The sequence below is a fragment of the Eublepharis macularius genome, chromosome 4 (genome assembly GCF_028583425.1).
Source record: "Eublepharis macularius isolate TG4126 chromosome 4, MPM_Emac_v1.0, whole genome shotgun sequence".
Lineage (NCBI taxonomy): Eukaryota > Metazoa > Chordata > Lepidosauria > Squamata > Eublepharidae > Eublepharis > Eublepharis macularius.
The window spans coordinates 47,968,461-47,984,756 of NC_072793.1; the positions used below are offsets into that span (position 1 = coordinate 47,968,461).

Genomic DNA, 16,296 nt, shown 5'->3' on the forward strand with positions numbered 1-16,296 from the left:
GAGAGAACCTATTCTATACAACAGAAGACCTAAAGTAATATAAAGGACTGAATATTAACCCAGCAAGCCAACAGCAGCTCAAAAGGGAGTGTGTGTATTCTGTTCTTGCAAGGCATGAACAGGCACTATTCCAGTATGCTAAACTACACCAAGAACCAACAGCACCATCATTGCAGCTTTAGCTACTAGCTGTCCAGGAGGGGCAGAAGGAATATCTTCAGTCGGATAATGCTCAGAGTCCAAGGCACCGACAAGAATGGCTTGTCGTAATAAAAGGGGAGGGTGTATAAAGGATCCAAGAGCCAAAAAAGGCCACTAGATTAAATTCAGGGAGAAGTCAGTGAAAGGTCTCTACCTCTACCACAGTCCAGTCCCCATGGGGGGATGACATGTCCTCAGGGGAGAAGCTCGTCACAGAAGTGATGCTGGCCCGCGATTCATCCAGAGGGGATATCAGTTCTGTCCATTTGCTAATCTCTGCTTCACTGCTCACAGGACCTTTCCCACCAATAGCACCAGAAGGTGCCTCTGATGAGAAAAGCAGCGTCCGGCTGATTAATTGCTGCACCACCGTAGCCTGGATGCTTCCTAGGCGAAGACCCTGCTCTTGAGAGATGGCATACAAGCAACGACTCCCATCCTCTTCGTCCAGGCCAGGTGTCTCAGCGCCACTTTCTACTTCATAGATAGTGGAGAGGATCTCTGATGGACAGGGTCCCCAGGGGAAGGGGAAACCAGCTCCATTGTCACCTACAAACAGGGCAAGGAGGCTTGGGTTGGAAAGAGCAGCCCTCAGGGTGGGAGGGGAGTTGACAAACAAGGAAAGGAAGTGACAGACAAGAACAAACAGGAGAGTGGGAAAGAGGCCAAGGTTTAGCTTTCAAGGTGCTTCTCAGCCTAGCAAGAACTGCATCCCCAGATTTTGGGACCACGTTGATCTACTGCTGTAGCACTGGGGCTACTGATGCCATGTAGAGGGCTCTCTACTCATGACCTTAGAATAGATTCAGGCCCTTCCGCTGCCTTATCTAATGTTAGCTGATCCTGCCACGTTGTCTACTACTTACAGCAGAGCATGAACCATGAGAGTGGCCTTTCTGAAAAATCCTGCTTGTTGCACTGTTAAAGCAAAGCAGATCACTGCAAATAGATGGAAAACTGCTGGGGAGCTCACGTCAGCCACTCAGTTTCTCAAAGAGGGACAGATGTGACAAAGATTTAGATCTCAATATGCATGTTTGGTCTTCATCCTACTAGGGTTGCTTTCTCTGAAGCCCTCAGTAACCCAGCAGTTCTTGCATGGCAGAACTGTAAGCCAGCTATAGCAGGAACAAGCAAAAGACTCCAGCAAGAAAGCTACAGCAGGTGAGAATTTATATTGCCCAAGGGGTCCCAGGACAACCTGCCAAGATTCAAGTATTGTTGCTGAGAAATTGGCTCTCCCCCTACCCCTGCCCCCACCATGTGACCTTGTTAGACCAGTACAGTTCCAAGCGGAATCCATCTTTCTGGTTAACTTCAAAAGTTTGTGGGTAGGTGGGGTGTTCATCCTGAATCTTCAGAACCTCTCAGGTATAAGGCAATCATTTATTACATTCAAAACCAAACTGTACTTAAGCAGGACTGCCAGATTCAGTTGACTAAAAGTCACATCGTCTGTCACAAACTGTCATTCTTGCCCACTCGCTAAATGAGGGGAGGCTGGCCCAGACGGTACTACTGCCCGTCAACAGTCCAACGGATTACAGCCTGTGAAGAGCACTGGGCTCAACTCGCAGCTTCTGATGGTCTGGATCATGCCCTGTCCAAGTACAGCAAAGCCTCCCTTTCTACTGGAACTCTTGTTGGCGACTTTGTCCAAGGATGGGGGAAAGAAATTAAGCCCCAGAGCAGCTAAAAGCAGCCACCTCTAAGCTAGGAGTTAGGACCAGGAGAGCGTATACTCTGCTTATTGATCCAAGATCCGTAAAGCCACATGATCACCTCGCATACAGATTGGCTTAATTTCTGCCAGTCATCTGGAATGGCGTGCGCCACAGATGGCACAGAAGCGTCACCCCCAGGGACTGGAAGTTGAGTTCTGTTCCTACCGATTGAGCAGTTGAAGACCAGGTTTCCCTTCCAACATCTCAGAAGCCAATTAAAGCAATTGACTACTAAAAACTGAATACTACCCCCTCCCACCCCACCATCCCCTGCCAATCCCTTCTTTCCAAGATCAATAAATAGAAGGCAGGGAGATGTCTCCTGGAAAAACAAGACAGGCCAGGTCATCAGATAGACAAAGTGATGCTTTATTTAACATGTCAAAAGGCTAAGAAGTTTACCCTTCTCAGAGGAACACTAAAATACACGCAGCTTCCCCTGTGGAAAGTCTGTAGCGGGTTAAGGGAAAGCTCTCAAAAACACACAAGAGACAGAAGTACGCCTGTTTGGCTAAGAGACACAAATGGAACAAATACACATGGAGGGAGGGGGGCCGTCTCCCTTCCCTACAGGGTACTATTGCACAGTGAGGTGCCACAGGCTGGCACTGACGGACAAAGCCGGTTCTCCTCTATACATTACCTGCAGCCAGGTTATGAGTAGCAGTGAAAGGTGGGGAGGATTCCTCATCCTGCCCTCGGATCTTCTCAGAAGCTAGCGTGGCCGGCACCAGATGCTCCCAATCCACAGGCATCTTGCGATTGGGCTCTTTGGAAACCTGCTCCTTGCTGCCCTCTGTGGAATGCTCCTCGCTCTCCAGGGAAGACAGGCCAGGACTCTTGCCGCAACTGTCGGTAGAATGGAGATGGAAGGCCCCAAAGACGTCACAAGAAGCCGCGGAGTTGGTCGAAGCAGGGGTCTCTGTGCCAGCATCCCCAGAGCCTGGCTCGTCTGACTCCTCCACCGAGTGGGGCAAGGAGGGCTTGCCAGGAGGGGAGGACAGGCACACCGTTTCCGTGAAGCCCGGGTCCTTCAGGAGATCCACATCCAGCTCCGCTTCCTCCTCCGAGGACACCGTAGGCTCAGTAGGTGGGTCACCGAGGATTTCATCAGCTGGCAGAGTCTCTGCCTCATCATCTCCTTTCTCCATGTGAATGCCCAGGTCTAGCTCACCAGGTAGGTCTTCAAGGGGGCTCAGCAGCTGGTGGCAGGTTTGCTCCAGTTTCTCATCAGACTTGGACTCCACTCCCGAGCTGCTGTCATAATCCCGCAGCTCCTCTGGGGTGCTGGTCTCACTGCTGCTCTTGCCAGCCAGATCAGGGCCACTTAACGTGCTGGATTTGGAGGAGGAGCCCCCTCTTTCAGGGGAGTGGCCCTTCTGCACTGTGCAACTCAGCAGCAGTTCTGGAGCTTCAGGAGGCTGCGTAGGAGGCTCCTGCAACAGCTCTAGGCTCTTCAAGGGCAGAGTCTGAGGTTTGGACATTAATGCCTGGCCAGTGCCACTACCTGGCGACACCTCCCCTGAAAGATGGGGCAAAAGATCCGGATCTTTGCATTTGAGAGCCTCCTCTTGTTTCAGGTTACCAAGACACACTTCAGCCACGGCATCACCCCCAGGGCCTCCTATACAAACACGTTCCTCCACAGAGCTGGGTGCATCGCCACAGCCTGTAGAAGCATCTCCAGTTGACTCTGTAGGGAGCAAGGCCACAACAGGCGTAGGTGAAGGGAGAGGAGGTGGGTCCTGAGCAACCTTTCCAGCGTCTGGACGGTCTCCTATATGTCGAGTTTCCATCAACTCACCTTCAGCAAGAACAGCAGCTCTATCCGGCCATTCTGCCTGCAGAGCGTCCCGCTCATGAGCACCTTCCGTGCTTGGATGCGTCTTTGCTTCAAAGTCTAGAGGGCTCGTCCGTAACCTCTCATTTTCTACCTCCACAGGAGAAACTTCCTTCTGCCAGTCTTCTTCACTCAGAGACAGGCCAGCTACCTGGGGCACTGTGTCAAAGCCACGATACCTTTCACCATCCACAGCTGCTTGAGTCTCTGCCGTAATTGTCAGAGGAGAATCTACCTGGTTGGGTGAGGGAGATTGTCTTCCAGGTGAAACAGGCTCCTCCTGTGTCTCTGCCAGCAGCCCGGGTAGCTCCCGAGGTTGGACTTGTTCAGCAAACCCAACCAAAGAAGCGCAAGGAAGCCCACCAAAAGAGTTTGGCACAGGAGCCTCCTCCTTAACCAGTATCTGGGAGTCTTCATCTAAGGAGGATGTTGAAAGGCAGCAGATATCTTCGCAAGACACTGCCGTTTCAAGCAATGAGTACAGCTGCTCAGCAGGCACTGGAGCAGAGTGTGGAAGTGCGTCTTCCTTCAAGCGCTGGACGTCTGTGCCTTCTCCACTAGGCTGCAGAGAGTCTGACGGTGGAGTCTGGGGACAAAGTGCCAAGGAAGCAGGAGACAGGTGACACAGCAGCTCTGTATGCAAACCCAGTGCTTCATCTGGGAGCTCCGAGATCTCAGGGACAGGCAAGTCAGGTGCTCCAATGGGAGAAGAGACCTTCACATCTTGCAGACTAGGAAAGACCAAAGGTATTTCTCCAAGCGCTGCTGGAGTTGACACTTGTGGAGCTATTACGCCTAGATTCTCAGCCCCATCCTCCCTCCCTTCCATGTCCACTGGCACACTTTGTTCAGTTTCTTGTGCCTCTAATCTGCTGGTCTCAGGTTCTTTCAAAAAAAGCGGGGCATCAGCCGCTATCTCTGTTGTAGGTTCCAGTTCCACAGGCCTTGTGTCCTCAATAATGGTACTTTCTACTTCATCAACATCTGGCTTGGCCTTCTCTTCATCAGGTGCCTTTTGCAGCTTTTTTGGAGTAGCAGCTTGTTCTTGGCTTGGAAGGTCATCTTTCTTCAAAAGCTTCTTGCCTGGACCGCTTCCTGCAGCTGGTACCTTGGGCACAGAGGCTCTGTATGGACGGGCACTGCCAGCAGCTGTCTTGCTAGGAGTTCTTGGCTTAGAGGTCTCCAAAAGCTTCTTCTCCAAAAGCTTGGTATTCATAGGTATGGGCATATTCTTCTGTCCAAGGCTGGGCTCAGATTGCAATTTGGAATTTGGAAGTCTGAGAGGTTTGGGGGCAGATAACTTTTTCACAGTAGGGTTAGTACTTGAAGGCTTGGCCTTGGGGATGGTGGCAACTCTAGCAGGATCTGCAAGATAAATGAGATCTTAAGCCCTTTGCCCTGTTTGGAGAATCATAACTTCATGAAGAATCTGGACAACAGAATGCTTGAGAAACAGGGAGTAAGTCACATTTTGTTTTGACGTTTTAACGATAGGATGTTCTTCATGTCAACTAACATTCCAACTTGATTGCCTACTTGTGTATTATACCTACTGACCAGTCTGGCACCTTGTATGGTAATCAAGAAGCATAGATACCATCATTTTTTTCCCTCTAAGAAGTTCAGAACAGCACACACAGGATAAAATGGGGGCGGGAGGGGGGGGAATCTGAACTCTGAAAGGTGACTGGCCAAGGTCACTCAGCAAACTTCATGACCAAGTAGAGATCTGAACCCAGAACTCTCCACTGCTGTTTGACATTCTAACCACTATACCACACCATAATACAGAAGTAATGCCTCAGCATATATTGTCTCCTATTGGTCTTACCCTTCGCTTCTCACAAAGTCACTGCTCTGGTCTGACCCCAATCCTTCTACAACCATTAGCTTAACACATGCTATTAAGAAATTTATTGCTGCCTTCTAGGAAACGTGGTAACTCACGTCTTTTTTATAACATCTAGTACACAGCATAGCTATTATGTCTCTCCCCCCCCCGCCATTAGAATCTTGCTTCTGCAGTAAGATGATCAGATAGTCGCTGCCTAAACTCCTGCCCCGTCCTCTGATCTATAATAAAGAATAACTTACAATAACCCTGTAAGGTAAGATTTTAAGGAAACAAATGGAACGGGGACAATTTCAACCAATTTCCTCCTCCCACTGCAGACTTCCACCCTACCCCCATGCTATTCCTAGAAGTGCCCTTTCCCTCAGGAGCAGCATGGGAGGGGGCGTGTTTTGAGTTGCAGCAGGAGGCAGGAAGTCACAGTCTGCACCTAGAAATCCCACCCAGTTAAGCACTTTAAACTATATATCATTAAAGTATTTGTCAAGCCATTAACCTATGTTAATTCCAAATTCTTTTGGGGTGATTGTAACTGAGAAGCATCTTAAAAGACTATGATTCTATTCTAGCAAGAATTCCTTATGTTATAATAGATCGGTAAGGTTTCACAAGCATCTTGTCTTTGCTACAAGAGATTCACCCAGTTGCCCACTCTGGAATCCCCAACTGCATATGGAATCTTGGGTGCACTGCACATCATATGTATGCGTCCAGGTTTTTATGGATCATACAGACGTTTGTACAACTATTTACCTCGTGTTGCGGCCAGGGTGCTTTTCTGCTGCTGCACTGCTGCAGCCTGACCAGCAGGTGGTACTGTCTGCTTAGGTTTGCCCACACTTTTGTCATTGACTAGTGCTCTGCTTAGGGCTGAAGAAGAAGTTGCATTCTTGGTCCCCGGCAACCAAGTTCTGAAATGGAGAGCAAAGAATTAGAATAAGGGGCTACGTCGCTGCACCAGAATGCTGGCACAGACACAAGTGTTTGTACTTGAAATCTCTGCCAGTTAGCTGGCCCCATAGTTCCAAGGCTATCCTGACAACCCCAGCAGCATTCGACACTTGCCAGCCCGAGAACTAGGGGGATGCTAGAACTAGGGAACAGTAAAAATTTAAGTCCAGTTTGATCTGCACCCATTCCAGCTACTTGAGCATTTCTTGGGAGCTGGTGTCAAATCTTGTAAATGCGGGGGGGGGGGGGGGGGGGGTGATTTTCCCTTCTTTTCCCTACTCATTTACAGTAACCAGATCTAAGCCTTTTGCATATTCTAACATGTCCCCATTCCCTTACTGGTCATTTCTCTCCCAGTCGCCAGTCTTCTTCCATACTTGCACTCAATCATTTCCACAGATTGAATTCTCTTGAAAAATATGAATGAAACAAAAAATTGATTTTCCCCTCTAACTCATATCATTCAGATATCAAAATTTGAACTTTCTAGGTGTACAAGTTCACCAGTAGATAACTGACCTTCCCTCTAAGAAGGCTGTCAGAAAATCAAGGATATACTTTGGAATTTTTTTTTTGGTCTTCTAAACCCCACCGGAAGTTGAAACTTGAGGCCTAAGTATATGTTAAGCTTTCTTCACCACCTCCCCAGATCTTTGCAATCAAATGTGTGCTCCAAGTTCTATGCTCAGAATGCAATGCCCAGAGGCATGGCACAGATTTAGATCAGGACCCCAGGAGAGGAGATTTTAGCCGCCTTCATACCACTTTCCACAACCTGAAATGGCCTCATCTGGGGAAACTAACAACCATCAATACAGTTTCTCTTGAAGGGCAAACAGCACCCCCAAGGCTATCTGAGATCAGGAGGATGGCATGGGGTGGGGCTTAACCCCCACTCTCCAAGGTCCCAACCCAAATCTGCCTCCATGCACATGAGAACTGAGTTCCAGGCATAGAACTCTCAGCACACATCTGATCACCAGAACCAAGGGGAAATATGGGGACACTAAACACAGTTCAGATGAGCATTAGAACCCCAGATCAGGTTTGCTTAAGGAATAATTTCTAGTAGCCAGCACTGCTTGCTGGAACGATCAGTCTGAATGTGGAAAAGTTTGAATACTAGACAATGTTGGCCTTCTTAATCAAGAACAATGAGACATCTCAATCATTGTACAGCCAAGTTCATGTCCTATCACTTCAGTCAGACTGCACAGACAAATTCTTCATCACATGAATCAAAGCATCAGATTATGCCTGTGTCCATATACAGAATCTTGAGCTTGAATTAGGAGAAAAGAGATTGCTCTCAGGAATGTTTCATGTCTTTTGCTGTAAATCGCTGGCAGCCCTACATTCTGTCACTAGCTTGATTCATTCTCATCTCTCTCTCTCTCTCTCTCTCTCTCTTTCACGCACACGCACACACACAGCGTGTGTACTGATGCTCAACATTCCATTCTCCTGCCTCCAATGTAAACAGAGCCTCATCCAAGTGCTAAATAGGAGGATGTACCCTTGATCTTCTTGACATATAATCCTGCTTATTACTGGTAAGGATTAAAAAAATAAAACACAAGCTGTATTGGGGGTCTGTATATAATGGCTCCAGAACTAAACATTTGAAACCAAATGTGCCTCTTTAAAGAAAAAAAAAATCTTTACATTAACATTTATAGGAAGGGTAGGTGGGATGCTAAAATAACCAGGATGCAAAGGGAATGGTGGGCAAACGTTTTTAAGGGAGTAAAGAGCTTCTTAGAGATGATTTACAGAAAGGGAAATGATACTGGTGAACAGTTGCCAGTAATTCAAGTGCAAAACCATGTGTAGATTTATGCCAGTCCACTAATGTAATCACATAGGGTGTGTTCCTGTGTAAATTTATTGCTTGCTGTGAGACCTCTTTTGTCCCACTTCAAAATAAAGGACACAACCACCACTATTTGAACCGTGGGAATTTTATGGATTATTAGTCAACATGTCAATTAATACTGTTAAGGTGTACATTTTCAGTTATACAAATAGGGTCTCTTATACTGACTCTGTTGACCTCTTGCTCTGAAATTTGACATGGTTTGGCTAGTTAGAAGGTTGTTGACCTCTGGGCTGTATGAGACAAGCAACCAAGCGCCTGACATCGTACCTGGTGGGCTTAGGCTGTTCAGCTCTCTTCGGTTTTGTGGCAGTCAACTTTGGGGCTAGGGAAAGAACAAAAGGATGTTCAGCTTAAGTCAACTCTCTTCACAAAACACTGAGCAAACTGTCAAAACCCTCACTGGATAAGGCTACAGGCAAGAACAGAGCAGCTATCTAGCAGCAGCAGCTAGAACTAGATAAGACAGCTGGAGTCTTCTCTCGGGGATTTGAGAATACAATTGTTGCTTTGAGATATGGGCTATATTTTGCACACCCACAGCAATATGCAAGCAGATCATCTTGGCAGTAGCTGGTGAGATTTCTGAACCCTGGGTAGAAAGCATGTAAGACTAATGGCTCAGGAAAGAAACACATCAATTACCTGCAGAGCTCTGTGCCTTTCCCATCAAAAGGTCACCTTCCACACAAGATCCGGGAAGGCTTTTTTCTGGCCCAGAACACAGAAGCTTACAGGACACTGCCCATTGCTTGGGAAAAACTCACTTTGACGGCTGGCTTCTTTCACCAAAAACATGACACAGGACTAAGAGTAGGCCACAAGGAAGCCTGAAACACTAATCACATGCTTCTACGGAAAGGGAGAAGGGTCAGTCAGCAAGGACATACCAGATACTGCAGGCTGTGATGACCCTTTTGCAGTTTTTTGTTGCACCTCCTTGTTCTGGCCTAGCTTTTCTGAAGCCTTCACCCCACTGGGTTTCTCTCCCACTGGCTTTTTTACCACCATTCTACCAGATGTGTTGCTAACACCGCTGCTCTTGGGCACCAGGGGTTTGGCCTGAGAGGCATTTGGCTTCTTGGCTGGGCCATTGTTGAGTGTTTTGGAAGCACCACAAGGAACTGTGGGAGGGCGAGATGCAACAGCTGCTGGCTGAGTGGTCTTGTTGGATTTTTGTTTTGCTTCAGGAAGACGGGCAGCTGGTGCTGCTTCACCCGTAGCTGTCACACCATTCTCCCGTGGAGCAGAGTCCCCATCTGCAGCTGCTCCGCCATCCATCTTCACAGCCACAAGCCCTGGGCAGGCTGTCTGTATCTCTTTGACCTGGCCGGCAAGTTACAGCCCTCTGCTTTGGCCTGAAAAAGGAAAGGAAAAAGGAAAGACAGACCACCATGGTATCACCAGTATCTTTTAGGAAATCTCACTAAGATACACTGTAAGAATTACCAGATGTTACAACATAAGGAATGTGAATATAAGCAAAAAACAAGGATACAGTGGACTGAATCCAAGAGTTTGTATGTAAATTATGTGGACCTGCAATGATTGATCCACAATTGCTATCAGCAATACCAAAACAGAAAAGAGGCAGAACTGCTATCATCTGTTCACATGAATTTATACATTCTACAAGTCCATCATAAAAATCCAACACTTAGTAAAAAAAAAAAAAAACCACACCCTAAACTCATCCTCTAGGAAGATTAGGTTCACAGCTACAGAGGGCTTTGGTTGGGACTATTACTAGCCTTTGATCATGTTAGTCTTAACAGTCAGAGTCCACCTTAACTGAAAGGGTATGAGGCAATTTCTTATGTTCACTAGAACTATGAGAGAAACCTACCTCTAATTTTGTTCAGCCCAGTAAGTGCTCCCCAGCTTGTCACGTGATTTATTGTAAGAATGGTTCATTGTAGGAAGCTACTTTGAAATGGGACATGATTGATGGCGCAGGTAACAGGGGGCAGGTTGGGGCTTGTATAACATGGGCATCCACTTCAAGGAGCCCTCCACCCCCCTCACTCTTTTCCCTCCCACCCTCCTTCAGCCCCACAGCAGGCAAGGGCCGGGCTGGCTGCCAACACTCCGGTCTGGGTGTTCAGTTAGGAAAGGCACCCCCACCCACCCCTTCTTCCTTCACCCTTCCAAGCAGCACCTTTCTACTGGTGAGGGCATTGCCGGGTAACCAGTCAAGCTTGAGCTGTGAGGACCCTTCGCAAACTAAAACAAGCTGCTTTGTTGAACAAAGTGGGTAATCACAAAACAGGTGGAAAAACACTTGTAGGCAATAGTTTTAACACGGGGTATGTTTTCAACGAACAAGGCAGTATTACTGCTTAAAGGAGCTGGTGAGAAAACAACAAAGCCTCCTAATGCCTGCATGGTCCCTAACTATACCTGGCCAGGGTTGCCAGCCTCCAGGTGGTGACTGCAGATCCCCTGGAATTACAATGGATTTCCATATGACAGATATCTGTTACCCTGGAGAAAATGGCTGCTTTGCAGGGTACACTCTATGGTATTATACCCCACTGAGGGCCCTCCCCTCCTCAAGCCCTGGCCTCTCCATGCTCCACCCCTCAAATCTTCAGGAAGTTCCCAACTCAGACCTGGCAACCCTAGACCTGGCCCTTCCTAGATCCAACCCACTCTCCTGTTCCCACTCAGCTCTTGGGAGAAGAACACCTTCCCCCTTCGGGGGGGCCTTATATTACTTCTCTCATGGCCAGCCTCTTTGGTGCCGATTGGCTTTCCTTTTCCCTCCAGTTTCAACAGTCCCTTTCTTGGAGGGCATCTGGGAAATGTAGGCCCAAAAGGCAAATCCCAGCAAGGCTCCAGGCCTCCAAGTTGGAGAGAGGCTGCACTGAGATGTGCAGGCCGCTCTACCATTCAGCCCCTTGGGCCTAGGAAAGGGAAGGAAGTGTATGAGCTGTAGCTAGGGTTTCCAGGTGCCCGCTGATGGCGGGCAAACTCCCGGTGAGAGTTTGTCTGCCAACTGCCCAGTGATCAGTGGGAGGGAGGCAAACTCCCAGAGGTTGCCCGCCACCAGCAGGCACCTCAGGAATGCACGCATGTTCCCAACCGGTGTCGCAACATCACTTCCAGAAGTGATGTCGTCACGCTGGCTGCAGGAGTGTTCCTGCAGTTCATTTGGGGCCAATCTAGGCCCCAAACGGGCTGAATTGGCCCTGTGCGGAGGGTGGGAGTGCTCTTGCAGCCAGCATGATGACGTCACTTCCAGAAGCAAAGCGCACACACGAAGATCTACATGCTGCTTACACGAGGTAAGTGCCTGGTCCTCAACCCTCTGGTGGGAGGACAGAGGGACCTGGAAACCCTAGTTGTAACACAGGGAGAAATATCCGTGACAAGAGGGAAGGCTCCATTTTAAGCACCATGACCAACTGCTATTCCACCAGCAAAGGAAGTGCTCCCTTTTACTCTCACACTTCCCATCTGGCGTCCTGGAGAAAGATCTACTGGGACAGGTGAAACTGGAGTACGCCTGTAAGAAGAATTCCAAGATGACAAACCACAGCCACCCGTTACCAACTCCTACCAGAACTCGGTCACATTTTAAGAGGCGACCAAAAAGGTGTTCACAATCATCTAGTCGGAAGTCAACATTACACGGTCAATACTACACCTCAAAACTGAGCCTCATATTGCCATACTATCTAAGAATCTTACTAAAGTCTACCTTTGGATTTTTCCAAACAGGCTTCATTTTTTTAAAAAATGAACGATCAACCAAAGTGGTGAAAAGCAGGCTCAAAACTGCAAAGCAGCTTGAGAGCCTCTAGTACAAGGTGAAGAGCAAAAGTGATTCAACTAATTGACTCTGCCCTGAATACACTTATCTGGAATAATTTTTAAAGCAATCAGAACTGATTACATCCACAGTGATGCATTTAGGGTTGGTATGTAGACTAGGGTTGAGAGGTTGAAGACCTGGTACAACAGCCATACACTGATTCATCAGTTGACTGTACAGGGAATGGCTAGTTTCCTTTTCAATGGATTAGAACTTGAGCACCCAGTATAGTCAGCAGCACAGCCAGTTATAGTCAAGTTATCACAAATCACTTCTACCAGTGGCAATCCTTGCTTCAGCCTTTAATATAGTAAGGGGTTTTCTCCAGCACAGAAGACTGAATCAGCTTAGCAAGCATGGCCAAGACCACTTGTACAATGCCTGTTATGGTACGAAAGCCTACAGGCTTCTATAGATCTGCTCAAAACATAATGACTAAAAGGTCTTCAAAAGCTTCCATGCACTTTGCTTGCATAAAATTTTCAGAACAGCCAGAATTCAAACCTGTTTCAGAGTGCTGCTCAGTAACCCCAAAGCCACTTAATCCCAATTATTTAGGGGCTGGTTGCAACTGATCAGTATTAACAAACAGGCAATTTGTATATGCTCAGAGTCACTCACAAACTCCAGGGCTAAGGTGCTGAGAGACCAACTTAAAGCTCTAGCCCTTCCCTTACTGATTGGGTAATCCTAGACAAACATTTTTGCCCTGAGCAAAGGATCATGCGCCTTGCAACCAGTCCCTTTACCACCTAATGCACCCTGGGTAACAAACACCCCACCCAGCTGAAGGCCGAAACCCTCTTTCTCTCTTAATTTTGAATCTGCTTCCACAATCACAGCTAAACACGAATATTACCACCCTATGGCAGCAGGAATGCAAGAGATGCCACGAGTTGCAGTGAACCAACATTTGAGATAAGCTCCCCATAGAATGTTTAGCAACTACTGGAAACTGTTGCATGGTTAGAAGACCAAGGCTTCAAAGGAATTTGCAGCATTATCATTCTGTTCTATGCACACAATGGCTGCAAACGCTAGAAACCAGCATACAGAAGCTTCACTTCACTAGACAGCTCTGAGGCCACAAGCATCAACAGCTACATAGCAAACCAGGACTGCAGCCTGGGTGAGAAATTACATCTTCCTTAAAGCAGTAAAGTATATATTTAAACACATTCTGACAATTAAACTGAGAGAACACAACGCAATGAAGGGATTGGGGTTCTGAGCTTCACTCAGCGTTACCTACTCAAGTGATCATTTTAAAGCTCAATCACTCAGAAGGGCCTCTGTGGAAAGAACTGCAAAAGCAGTTTGTTGAAGGGGAGACAGATACAAAAACAGAACTTGTATTTGCAGGTTAGATGAGTGTTTGTTCAGTGCATTCAGCTGAAATTTTACTGGGGCCAACCTTAGCCACACTCAACACTGATAACTGGTCTTTAAAACCATGTAATAAAGTTCCACAACTTTCCTAGGCAATTATTTTAAGCAAGAAACCATTCCCTCCCTTGTACCTTGACATGATACAGTTGTGTGTGGCTAGTCCTGTAGTTCCCCCCCTTAAGGTCACTTTTAGGCAATTCTCTTTAACCTTCGTTTCTTAAACATGCCTATACCCCCTTCATGGGTCCTTTACATAGCTGTGCCTGGCCTAAGCATGCAGTAGAATGAGGTGGTTAAATTCTGAGGTGGTAGAATGCAGGTGAGAGGGCTGTCATATTTTTAAATTCTCCCATGTATAATAAACTCCTCACAAATAAAAGGAGAAAATCTGTGGTTTGGCTCTTCTCAAACTTCCTAGGTAATTATTCATATAGGAAATTTCAAAAATAATTCTTCACCTGCCATCTGAAGCGAACCAGGCCATTCTATTACCTCAGTACTCTGCCATTTCACTACCACCTCATTCAGATACAGGGGTTGGCCACACCTTCCTCTCATGATCACTCTCAAATAACAGCTTAATTTTATTCACTTCCTTAAAGTAACTATGACCAACACTCACCATTTTATTTGACAGGTCATAACTAGCATCAAGTGCAATACAATCAATGTTTTCTATGTAATATTTCCAGCAATCAACATAACATCGGATATTCTATAGCTTAATGTGGCCAGCCTGGCAGGGCTCTTTATTCCTACAGAGCTGTTTCCTGTCCACCTTCAACACACACACACACACCCCTCATTGTCGCAATACTCTTTAACCCACCCCCAGTCATTTCCATTTATCTCTAATTTTATTTGGTTACTTATAGCCCAGTACATCAACAATAAAGCAGTCTCTGGTTCATTAAAGCTTTTCTCACAAGACTCATTTTGGCTGCAGTAAACTAACAAAGGTGGCCTTTTAAAAGTATTTTGGAGCATCTGCAATTTTGCACCCAAAAATCACATCCATGTTTCAGTCGCCCTCATAAATGGTAGCGTGGTGATCTATGATAGGACCCTGGGACCCCTTGTTTTCCTTGCAGTGTGATGTTCTGCGGTACAACCCTCTGCCTTCCCAGCCATGTTGTGTAAAGCTGTTTATGCATTCCTCCCATTTATTCAAAGTGGAATTATGCTGAACACATCACTGCTCCTTCATTCACTACTCCATCCTACCCTGTTCCCAAATGGAGAGTCAAAAGCAGTTCAGATCTGTTCTTCCAACAACTCATCTGTCTTGGTTTCAGTATCTTCTCAGGAGGAAGAGCTACTTTAACTGGCTTATTTATAAAATAGGTGCTCTGCCTCCTCTACTGAGGTTTTATTTATTCAGTTTGGTGGTAGGGTCCCTGAAGGATCCTTTCATAAGGTCATCAAGTATTATTTTATCCTCTCCCTTCCACTTTTGCTACCATCCAACTATGCATGCATTCAGTTAAGCATGGAAATCTCACCTTATTTTAACAATAGCTCTAAAATTCCATCTTATTCTGTATGCACTTGTGTTACAGCCTATGGCTGATAAGGAAATCCTGAACAAGTTAACCTAATTGGAATGCATCCAAAGAGATTCTTGTGAGTTTGAACTCATTGCTGCTTTAACCTATCATTCAAGAGCTCATGCTATTTCTTCAAAGGCTTCCATAGCCAAGTCCTTGCACTCTAGTGAATGTTCTCGGTATATCCTCCCACAAAATCTTTATTCATTCACCAAATAAATCCCTTAGGAACTTGTCCTTCTTCCTCAGTATCAGCACAGGAAACTGCTAGTTTCTCACCTGGACCCCATTTTAAAATAAGTTCCACTTTCCATGTGATTTTCCTGCTAGGTTTTCTTCTGATTTACTTGTCACTGAACAATGAAGGGGGAGGGAAAGAAACCATTTGTGCAGAACCCAAGAACCTCCTTTCTGCATATTTAAGACCAGAGCCATCTTTACAGTCCCTTTGTATGTAGTAAAGGAAAGCATTCCCTTTGTCCATTGGTGCCTACATTGGGGCCTTTAGGAAATACAGCGTGGATTGTGTTGCTCAAGAGCAGATTCTTACTAGATCAGAGTTAACCTGGGTTATCTTTACTGCGGAAAGCACCCCACCCAGATTTTTTTAATACGTGAGCAAAGACAGACCCTTAAACCTCAGAAAAGGCTCCACTCCCACTTACAAGGCAGCATAGGGTGGGGCTGTGTATAGCACAATAAATGGTTGCCCATCACCAGCACAGATCCCTCTCTTAACAAAGAAAAGTGAACAGGCTGTGCCTCGACCCTGCGCAGCATCGCGGCCAAGGGAGCAGCTCCGCTCCTCGAGCATCACCGAGTTTGCCTCCTGTCCCACCTCCTCTCCTCTCCCCCCTCCACGCCCAGGCCTTGAGCTCCACTTGTAGGCTTCGCTCGTCTCATTCGACCAGCGAGCCAGCCTCAGCCTCTTTTAATCCCTTTTCGGAAACCGCCCAGATCACCCCACCCAGCGAGGGGACAACAGCGGAACAGCCACCGACGAGATTTTCAAATCCAGAGGACCAGGAGCGGAGACCCAGAGGCGCTGCTTGCAAGGGGGCTCGCAAGCCCACGGGATCCGGCTCCTCGGCTTCCCTTT

At 46.9% G+C, this 16,296-nt stretch overlaps 1 protein-coding gene across 1 annotated transcript; it reads right to left on the reverse strand.

Moving 5' to 3' along the window:
* Positions 1-337: 337 nt before the first annotated feature.
* On the reverse strand, positions 338-9,725 carry PRR36 (proline rich 36). Its single transcript, XM_054976336.1, has 5 exons — positions 9,335-9,725; positions 8,715-8,769; positions 6,371-6,528; positions 2,569-5,130; positions 338-750 (listed from the first exon to the last, which is right to left on the reverse strand). The coding sequence occupies exons 1-5, from the start codon at positions 9,723-9,725 to the stop codon at positions 338-340; spliced, it is 3,579 nt and encodes a 1,192-aa protein (XP_054832311.1).
* Positions 9,726-16,296: the final 6,571 nt, after the last annotated feature.

Coding starts and splice junctions, on each gene's coding strand:
- PRR36 (XM_054976336.1), bottom strand. CDS start 9,725: ATGGATGGCGGAGCAGCTGCAGATGGGGACTCTGCTCCACGGGAGAAT. Junction 8,770..9,334: donor ATCACAGCCTGCAGTATCTG/GTATGTCCTTGC, acceptor TTCTTTCCCTAG/CCCCAAAGTTGACTGCCACA. Junction 6,529..8,714: donor GAACAGCCTAAGCCCACCAG/GTACGATGTCAG, acceptor TCTCCATTTCAG/AACTTGGTTGCCGGGGACCA.